General features: G+C 37.7%; 1 protein-coding gene across 1 annotated transcript; it reads left to right on the forward strand.

Moving 5' to 3' along the window:
* Positions 1-1,012: 1,012 nt before the first annotated feature.
* LOC311226448 (uncharacterized protein) lies at positions 1,013-10,825 on the forward strand (the record flags this gene model as incomplete). Its single annotated transcript, XM_084311874.1, has 9 exons — positions 1,013-1,262; positions 1,586-1,639; positions 1,784-1,880; positions 5,173-5,346; positions 6,196-6,373; positions 7,173-7,271; positions 7,915-8,042; positions 9,722-9,895; positions 10,726-10,825. 9 exons carry the CDS (start codon positions 1,013-1,015, stop codon positions 10,823-10,825), a joined length of 1,254 nt encoding a protein of 417 aa, XP_084168000.1.
* Positions 10,826-11,291: the final 466 nt, after the last annotated feature.

Consider the following 11,291-nt stretch of genomic DNA (forward strand, 5'->3'; position numbering starts at 1 on the left):
TGATGTCACAGTATGATGTCATAATAGAACATTCTAGAACATTTGTGATGTCACAGTATAATAGAACATTCTAGAACATTATGTCACAGTATGATGTCATAATAGAACATTCTAGAACATTTGTGTTCTATATATATTCAACAATTCTCTCACATCTTGAGACAGGATTCTTTCATTCAATCAATTTCATTCAATCAATTTTATGAATGCCCGAATAACGTTATGGCGTTGCGAGTGAATCGCGTCGCGATAATATACATGTATTCCATAATATGTAAAGTACAGTTGACAGCTGCGTTGTGTTAACGTTACAATGTACTGGGAAATAACATTATGGCGTGTTATGGCGTTATGTGGTCCTCGTTTGGATAATATGTAAAGTACAGTTGACAGCTGCGTTGTGTTAACGTTGCAATGTACAGGGAAATAAGGTTATGGCGTTGCGAGTGAATCGCGTCGCGATAATATACATGTATTCCATTTGGGCGTCTGAGCGGGGGAAAAGAAAATGGGCATTTGGAGGGCGTTACCGGGGCCAATCAGGGCAAAATGCGGAAGCTCTCTTGCACTCTTCGGCTATGATAAATATAGACGCAGACAGGATAGATAGACTGTCTATCCTAGAACACATAGACTGAAACCTGCATTTCTCAACCAAGTTGCCTTGCCGACCGTTTTGCTGTGGAAAGGTGAGTGTCCACAACGGCTAGCTAGCTGTGCTGCATACTGGTGCATACTGTTACTATACTATACTTTACTCATAGTATATATTCAGATTCTAATTCTTTATTGCCCAATTCATTCATTAAGATTATGCATCTTGGTCATAATTCAAACAAACATGCACACTTCTAATGACTGCATTGTTGATAGAAAATAGCGTAGAAATTGACACAACAAACTAGAATGAATGAAAGAGCTTGGATCCAAGCTCTCAATACTGAATTGACTCAGTTTGGGTCTCAAGATGAGAACATTTACAAGCTCTGCTCTGTTTCTCCAGTGATCAACAATGGTGTCACATCAACTCATCGCCATTCTGGATGACATGAAGGAGGAGGAGCTGAAGAAGTTCATGTTTTATTTGAAGGATAAAGGGCATGGCTACATTCCCATCCCAACATGCCGGCTAGAGAACGCTATCAGACTGGATACGATGGAGGTGATGGTGCAGACCTATGGTCCTGATGGAGCTCTGAAGACTACAGAGGAGATACTGAAGCTGGTTGGCAGGAATGATCTGGTGACAGATCTACAAACAGGTATTCTTGTCAGCCTGTCTAGATGGGTTCCAGCTGTCTTCTCTGTTCTGTGTAGATGTGTTCCAGCTGTCTTCTCTGTTCTGTGTAGATGTGTTCCAGCTGTCTTCTCTGTTCTGTGTAGATGTGTTCCAGCTGTCTTCTCTGTTCTGTGTAGATGTGTTCCAGCTGACTTCTCTGTTCTGTGTAGATGTGTTCCAGCTGTCTTCTCTGTTCTGTGTAGATGTGTTCCAGCTGTCGTCTCTGTTCTGTGTAGATGTGTTCCAGCTCTCTTCTCTGTTCTGTGTAGATGTGTTCTTACTTATTTTGTCTTATTTGTTCTCCAGCAGTCAGTGATGAGACAGGATCAACCTCCAAAGCATCTGGACCCATTACAACTGGTAAATTAAATATTAATTCTAAATGAATTGATGCTGATGTACAGTAGGTGGAGAGACTCTAGTGGTGATTGGTTTTTGTAAATGATCTGTCTGCTGAAATGATCTGTCTGCTGAATAAAAGTGTCCATTTCTGCCTGACATCAGAAAGGAAACTGGATGAGTTTGACCTGAAGAAATATTCTACATCAGAGGAGGGTCTTCTGGGACTGCTGCCATTGGTCAACGCCTGCAGTAGAGCTGTGTAAGTATTCTGTCTAGATAATTAACAGCTCTGTAAGTGTTCTGTCATATTTAGATAATGAATTGTTCTGTCTAGATAATATCTAGATAATTAACAGCTCGATAAGTGTTCTGTAATATCTAGATCATTTAGTGTTCTGTCTAGATAATATGTAGAAAATGAAGTGTTCTATCTAGATACTATCTATTCTAGATAATTAGGTGTGCTGTCTGGGTAATATTTCCTTGATTAAATTCTGAAAGTAATTTCTGAAAAAAATACTCTGAAGATGCTCTGTAATGTAATGTTAAATAGCGACCTCTAGGAAAAAAGCCCTGTTTGGTATTGTACTTTGTTTAAATTTTTTGTTTTTGATCTAATGTGTGGGTTGGAGTTTATTAACTTATTATACAGTGAATTTCTCAAGACATCTTCTCCGGAGGCTGAGGTGTGACCAGTAATATCAACCCCTCCCCCTATCCCCACTCAACTCCATCTATATAGGTAGAACAAGTTTGAGAGGTGTAGCAGGCAGATATAGCCTATAGGTAGAACAAGGTTAAGAGGTGTAGCAGGGAGATATATAGGTAGAACACGTTTAAGAGGTGTAGCAGGTAGATATATAGGTAGAACAAGTTTGAGAGGTGTAGCAGGCAGATATAGCCTATAGGTAGAACAAGGTTAAGAGGTGTAGCAGGGAGATATATAGGTAGAACACGTTTAAGAGGTGTAGCAGGTAGATATATAGGTAGAACAAGTTTGAGAGGTGTAGCAGGTAGATATATAGGTAGAACAAGGTTAAGAGGTGTAGCAGGTAGATATATAGGTGGAAACAAGTTTGAGAGGTGTAGCAGGTAGATATATAGGTAGAACAAGTTTAAGAGGTGTAGCAGGTAGATATACAGGTAGAACAAGGTTAAGAGGTGTAGCAAGTAGATATATAGGTAGAACAAGTTTAAGAAGTGTAGCAGGTAGATATATAGGTAGAACAAGTTTGAGAGGTGTAGCAGGTAGATATATAGGTAGAACAAGTTTAAGAGGTGTAGCAGGTAGATATATAGGTAGAACAAGGTTAAGAGGTGTAGCAGGTATATATACAGGTAGAACAAGGTTAAGAGGTGTAGCAGGTAGATATATAGGTAGACCAAGTTTGAGAGGTATAGCAGGTAGATATATAGGTGGAAACAAGTTTGAGAGGTGTAGCAGGTAGATATATAGGTAGAACAAGTTTAAGAGGTGTAGCAGGGAGATATACAGGTAGAACAAGGTTAAGAGGTGTAGCAGGTATATATACAGGTAGAACAAGGTTAAGAGGTGTAGCAGGTATATATACAGGTAGAACAAGGTTAAGAGGTGTATACAGGTAGAACAAGGTTAAGAGGTGTAGCAGGTATATATACAGGTAGAACAAGGTTAAGAGGTGTAGCAGGTAGATATATAGGTAGACCAAGTTTGAGAGGTGTAGCAGGTAGATATATAGGTGGAAACAAGTTTGAGAGGTGTAGCAGGGAGATATACAGGTAGAACAAGGTTAAGAGGTGTAGCAGGTATATATACAGGTAGAACAAGGTTAAGAGGTGTAGCAGGTATATATATACAGGTAGAACAAGGTTAAGAGGTGTAGCAGGTATATATACAGGTAGAACAAGGTTAAGAGGTGTAGCAGGTATATATACAGGTAGAACAAGGTTAAGAGGTGTAGCAGGTATATATACAGGTAGAACAAGTTTGAGAGGTGTAGCAGGGAGATGTATTGGATTTAAATAATTATAATAATAATAAATACTATTAATTCATTCGCAAATCTCTCCTTTCCGATATAAGGAGCAGTTGAATCTGTTTGCACACGGCCCTTCATGCCCTCATAAGTAGCTGGCTGGGCATTTCTGTATGCAAATTCGAACTTCTTATGAGGAAACATTAGTGAATTAGGCTGGGTTTTGTTCCTGTGGATTTGTGGGAGTAAATACTAAATTGGGGTTGACTCAGTATGGAGTACTGTATATTTGCACAGGATAGACTTAGGTTAGTTATATATAATATTGTGCCAGTAATAGACCAAGGATAGTTAGTTATATTTGTACCAGGCTTAGGTTAGAGGTATAAAAATTTGAACTGAGGCAGACTTAGAATAGAGTTATGTTCTGTATTTATACCAAAGCAGACAGATAGAGATTTGTAGACCTGGGATAGTATGGAGTTATGCATATTTGTACCAGGGTAGACTTAGGATAGTGTTAGGTCTGTATATTTATTCCAAGGTGGGCTGTACATACACACATATTTATATTATTCATTGATTATATTGAGTATTCATATGCTTCACCTAGTCACTCACTCAAGATATTTTAAGAGGAAGTAGCCCTGTGTTTACTTGATCTATTTAATTCATATTTTGTTTCTTATTCCCAACTGTACCTCTCCTTTGTCTTATTCTTATTGCTGTTACTGCTTTGACACCTGCATTTCCCTACAGGGGCTAATAAAGGTGCTTCTTGTCTTATTTGAGAGCATCACCAATAACCGGTTTGATGATATTGCGAGTGGATGTACAGGGTCTGTTGCTCAATTTCCCAGTACTACCGACCTATACATGCCATGTACTGGTATCAGCTGTCACATGGCTTCTGCTTGGTAGTCAGTGTAGTGTGAAGAACAACTACAGCTCCACCTTTATCAGCTGATCGGATGAGAATGGAGTTGTCCTACTGTAGCTCTTTGTGTGCATGATGTTTTGTTTAAAAAAAAAAAGTGCATTTGAGTCTGGGAATGTCCTGTTGCATTTGCTTGCTGTACGTGTGTATGGCAGGGCATCTGGTGCCCAGAGGTATGAATGGACAGGGGTGGATATGTATTCAAATAAAATACTTGTTGTTGACGGATTTGAAAGATATTAGAGAATTGTGCGTTTCTTAAGTTTCATCCAAACTGGATCAGAACTGTAGAAGCTATGGCTGGTACAGACAGACACACAGACAGAATCACAGACAGGAGTGAAAACAATGCTTCCTCTCACTGTGTGCACTGGTGTAATTCATTCATAATTCACACAACCTCATCTTGTTCTATGGTTGTTGATAAATCTTTTCTTTTCCAAGACAATTTCCATCTTCGTTCTATTTTCTATTTACATTCTATATCCTTTATTTCTGCTGCAGGACAGGAAACTCTGTAAATCAGTTGCTCTACTGAGTAGGGTTAGGGTTAATTTAATGACTACTGACTCATTTGTACCTGTATAAATAAATAAATAATTAAATATTTCCTGCATGCTGGGTTCATTCTGGTTTCCTTCCCATCCATCTTCATTCAGGCTGGATGGCTGTGAACTCTCAGAGAGATCCTGTGAAGCTCTGGCCTCAGTTCTCAGCTCTACCTCCTCCAGTCTGAGACAGCTGGACCTGAGTAACAACAACCTGCAGGATTCAGGAGTGGAGCTGCTCTCTGCTGGACTGAAGAGTCCACACTGTACACTGGAGAAACTCTGGTCAGTATTATATTGAGACACATTTTACTCAAAGAAATGTAACAAAATGTAGAATTGTAAAAAGAAAATAAATGTATATTTATATGTATGAAATTAAGTGATTTGTAAACCCAAAGAAGGTGTATCAACTACATTGCAAGGTTCACTCTGTAATTTCTATATTGTAAACTGTTGCCAGAGAGCTGATTACCAGAGCTGAGGCTTTGTGTAGCATCACCCTTGTGCATTTATGTTTACCCTTAATATTGATTTCAATTGACAATGGTGGAAATTAATTAAATTAAAATACTTGTCGTTGATTGATTTGAAACATATTTGAGAATTGTTGGCCTACAGTATAGTATATGTGCGACATTTCACCCAAAATGGATCAGAACTGTAGAAGCTATGGGCTGATACAGACAGATACACAGACAGAATCACAGACAGGAGTGAAAACAATGCATCCTCTCACTGTGTGCACTGGTGTAATTAATTCATAATTCACACAACCTCATCTTGTTCTATGGTTAATAAATCCTTCTTAATATGCATGTACTTTATCATCATTTCTTTTCCAAGATTAATTAATTTAATTTTCTTATTATTTTCATCTTCGTTCTATTTTATATTTACATTCTATATTATTTTATTTCTGCTGCAGGACAGGAAACTCTTTAAGTCAGTTGCTCTACTGAGTGTTAGGGTTAGTTTAAACAGTCAGTCAGAGAAGAGCGCTATATAAATCCAATCCATTATTATTATTATTATTACTACTGACTACTTTTTACCTGTATAAATAAATAAATAAATAAATATTTCCTGCATGCTGGGTTCATTCTGGTTTCCTTCCCATCCATCTTCATTCAGGCTGGAGGGCTGTGAACTCTCAGAGAGATCCTGTGAAGCTCTGGCCTCAGTTCTCAGCTCTACCTCCTCCAGTCTGAGAGAGCTGGACCTGAGTTCCAACAACCTGCAGGATTCAGGAGTGGAACTGCTCTCTGCTGGACTGAAGAGTCCACACTGTAGACTGGAGATTCTCGAGTCAGTATTATATTGAGACACATTTTACTCAAAGAAATTTAACAAAATGTAGTATTGTAAAAAGAAAAAGAAAATAAATGTATTTTTGTATATATGAAATTAAGTGCTTTTAAAACCCAAAGCTATGTGTATCAACTACATTACAAGGTTCACTCTGTCATTTCCATATTGTAAACTGTTGCCAGAGAGCTGATTACCAGAGTCTAGCTGAGGCTTTGTGTAGCATCACCCTTGTGCGTTTATGTTTACCCTTAATATTGATTTCAATGGACAATAGTGGAAATTAATTAAATTAAAATACTTGTCGTTGACTGATTTTAAACATATTTGAGAATTGTTGGCCTACAGTATATGTGCGACATTTCATCCACACTGGATCAGAACTGTAGAAGCTATGGCTGGTACAGACAGACACACAGACAGAATCACAGACAGGAGTGAAAACAATGCTTCCTCTCACTGTGTGCACTGGTGTAATTCATTCATAATTCACACAACCTCATCTTGTTCTATGGTTGTTGATAAATCTTTTCTTTTCCAAGACAATTTTCATCTTCGTTCTATTTTCTATTTACATTCTATATCCTTTATTTCTGCTGCAGGACAGGAAACTCTGTAAATCAGTTGCTCTACTGAGTAGCGTTAGGGTTAATTTAATGACTACTGACTCATTTGTACCTGTATAAATAAATAAATAATGAAATATTTCCTGCATGCTGGGTTCATTCTGGTTTCCTTCCCATCCATCTTCATTCAGGCTGGATGGCTGTGAACTCTCAGAGAGATCCTGTGAAGCTCTGGCCTCAGTTATCAGCTCTACCTCCTCCAGTCTGAGACAGCTGGACCTGAGTAACAACAACCTGCAGGATTCAGGAGTGGAGCTGCTCTCTGCTGGACTGAAGAGTCCACACTGTACACTGGAGAAACTCTGGTCAGTATTATATTGAGACACATTTTACTCAAAGAAATGTAACAAAATGTAGAATTGTAAAAAGAAAATAAATGTATATTTATATGTATGAAATTAAGTGATTTGTAAACCCAAAGAAGGTGTATCAACTACATTGCAAGGTTCACTCTGTAATTTCTATATTGTAAACTGTTGCCAGAGAGCTGATTACCAGAGCTGAGGCTTTGTGTAGCATCACCCTTGTGCATTTATGTTTACCCTTAATATTGATTTCAATTGACAATGGTGGAAATTAATTAAATTAAAATACTTGTCGTTGATTGATTTGAAACATATTTGAGAATTGTTGGCCTACAGTATAGTATATGTGCGACATTTCACCCAAAATGGATCAGAACTGTAGAAGCTATGGGCTGATACAGACAGATACACAGACAGAATCACAGACAGGAAACTCTTTAAGTCAGTTGCTCTACTGAGTGTTAGGGTTAGTTTAATGACTACTGACTACTTTTTACCTGTATAAATAATGAAATATTTCCTGCATGCTAGGTTCATTCTGGTTTCCTTCCCATCCATCTTCATTCAGGCTGGATGGCTGTGAACTCTCAGAGAGATCCTGTGAAGCTCTGGCCTCAGTTCTCAGCTCTACCTCCTCCAGTCTGAGAGAGCTGGACCTGAGTTCCAACAACCTGCAGGATTCAGGAGTGGAACTGCTCTCTGCTGGACTGAAGAGTCCACACTGTAGACTGGAGATTCTCGAGTCAGTATTATATTGAGACACATTTTACTCAAAGAAATTTAACAAAATGTAGTATTGTAAAAAGAAAAAGAAAATAAATGTATTTTTGTATATATGAAATTAAGTGCTTTTAAAACCCAAAGCTATGTGTATCAACTACATTACAAGGTTCACTCTGTCATTTCCATATTGTAAACTGTTGCCAGAGAGCTGATTACCAGAGTCTAGCTGAGGCTTTGTGTAGCATCACCCTTGTGCGTTTATGTTTACCCTTAATATTGATTTCAATGGACAATAGTGGAAATTAATTAAATTAAAATACTTGTCGTTGACTGATTTTAAACATATTTGAGAATTGTTGGCCTACAGTATATGTGCGACATTTCATCCACACTGGATCAGAACTGTAGGAACTATGGCTGGTACAGACAGACACACAGACAGAATCACAGACAGGAGTGAAAACAATGCTTCTGCTCACTGTGTGCACTGGTGTAATTCATTCATAATTCACACAACCTCATCTTGTTCTATGGTTGTTGATAAATCTTTTCTTTTCCAAGACAATTTTCATCTTCATTCTATTTTCTATTTACATTCTATATCCATTATTTCTGCTGCAGGACAGGAAACTCTGTAAATCAGTTGTACTAATGAGTAGGGTTAGGGTTAGTTTAATGACTACTGACTACTTTTTACCTGTATAAATAAATAAATAAATAAATATTTCCTGCATGCTGGGTTCATTCTGGTTTCCTTCCCATCCATCTTCATTCAGGCTGTACCTCTGTGAACTCTCAGAGAGATCCTGTGAAGCTCTGGCCTCAGTTATCAGCTCTACCTCCTCCAGTCTGAGAGAGCTGAGCCTGATTGACAACGACCTGCAGGATTCAGGAGTGAAGCTGCTCTCTGTTGGACTGAAGAGTCCACACTGTAAACTGGAGAAACTCGAGTCAGTATTATATTGAGACACATTTTACTCAAAGACATTTAACAAAATGTAGAATTGTAAAAAGAAAAAGAAAATAAATGTATATTTATATATGAAATGAAGTGATTTTAAAACCCAAAGCTTATAGGTGTATCAACTACATTACAAGTAGGTTCACTCTGTCATTTACATATTGTAAACTGTTGCCAGAGAGCTGATTACCAGAGTCTAGCTGAGGCTTTGTGTAGCATCACCCCTGTGCGTTTATGTTTACCCTTGATTTCAATGGACAATGGTGGAAATTAATTAAATTAAAATACTTGTCGTTGATTGATTTTAAACATATTTGAGAATTGTTGGCCTATACAATATGTGTGATATTTCACCCAAACTGGATCAGAACTGTAGGAGCTATGGCTGGTACAGACAGACACACAGACAGAATCACAGACAGGAGTGAAAACAATGCTTCCTCTCACTGTGTGCACTGGTGTAATTCATTCATAATTCACACAACCTCATCTTGTTCTATGGTTGTTAATAAATCTTTTCTTTTCCAAGACAATTTCCATCTTCGTTCTATTTTCTATTTACATTCTATATTATTTTATTTCTGCTGCAGGACAGGAAACTCTGTAAATCAGTTGCTCTACTGAGTAGGGTTAGGGTTAGTTTAATGACTACTGACTACTTTTTACCTGTATAAATAAATAAATATTTCCTGCATGCTGGGTTCATTCTGGTTTCCTTCCCATCCATCTTCATTCAGGCTGGATGGCTGTGAACTCTCAGAGAGATCATGTGAAGCTCTGGCCTCAGTTCTCAGCTCTACCTCCTCCAGTCTGAGAGAGCTGGACCTGAGTCACAACGACCTGCAGGATTCAGGAGTGAAGCTGCTCTCTGCTGGAATGAAGAGTCCACACTGTAGACTGGAGACTCTCAGGTCAGTTTTATATTGAGATACATTTTACTCAAAGAAATGTAACAAAATGTAGAATTGTAAAAAAAAAAAATGTATATTTATATATATGAAATTAAGTGATTTTAAAACCCAAAGCTAGGTGTATCAACTACATTACAAGGTTCGCTCTGTCATTTCCATATTGTAAACTGTTGCCAGAGAGCTGATTACCAGATCTGAGGCTTTGTGTAGCATCACCCTTGTGCGTTTATGTTTACCCTTAATATTGATTTCAATGGACAATGATGGAAATTAATTAAATTAAAATACTTGTCGTTGATTGATTTTAAACATATTTGAGAATTGTTGGCCTACATTATATGTGCAACATATTTGAGAATTGTTGGCCTATATACAATATGTGTGACATTTCACCCAAACTGGATCAGAACTGAAGGAGCTACTGTATGGCTGGTATAACAGATACACAGACAGAATCACAGACAGGAGTGAAAACAATGCTTCCTCTCACTGTGTGCACTGGTGTAATACATTTTTTATTCACACAATTTCATCTTGTTCTATGGTTGTTGATAAATCCTTCTTAATATTCATGCCACATTTTATTCATGTGCTTTCTCATCCTTTCTTTCCCAAGACAATTAAAAAAATATATATGTCATCTTCGTTCTATTTTCTATTTACATTCTATATATTTTATTTCTGCTGCAGGACAGGACACTCTGTAAATCAGTTGCTCTACTGAGTGTTAGGGTTAGTTTAATGACTACTCACTACTTTTTACCTGTATAAATAATGAAATATTTCCTACATGCTGGGTTCTGGTTTCCTTCCCATCCATCTTCATTCAGGCTGAGGCACTGTAACCTCTCAGAGAGATCCTGTGAAGCTCTGGCCTCAGTTCTCAGCTCTACCTCCTCCAGTCTGAGATACCTGTATACCTCTGAGTGACAACGACCTGCAGGATGCAGGAGTGAAGCTGCTCTCTGCTGGACTGAAGAGAGAGTATATTGAGACACATTTTACTCAAAGACATTTTACAAAATGTAGAATTGTAAAAAGAAAAAGAAAATAAATGCATATTTATATATGAGATTAAGTGATTTTAAAACCAAAGCTAGGTGTATCAACTACATTACAAGGTCACTCTGTCATTTCCATATTGTAAACTCTTGCCAGAGAGCTTATTACCAGAGCTGAGGCTTTGTGTAGCATCACCCTTGTGCGTTCATGTTTACCCTTAATATTGATTTCAATTGACAATGATGGAAATTAATTAAAATATAATACTTGTCGTTGATTGATTTTAAACATATTTGAGAATTGTTGGCCTATACAATATGTGTGACATTTCACCCAAACTGGATCAGAACGGAAGGAGCTACTGTATGGCTGGTATAACAGATACACAGACAGA

The sequence above is a fragment of the Notolepis coatsorum genome (assembly GCF_963971535.1).
Source record: "Notolepis coatsorum genome assembly, chromosome: 4".
Taxonomy (NCBI): domain Eukaryota; kingdom Metazoa; phylum Chordata; class Actinopteri; order Aulopiformes; family Paralepididae; genus Notolepis; species Notolepis coatsorum.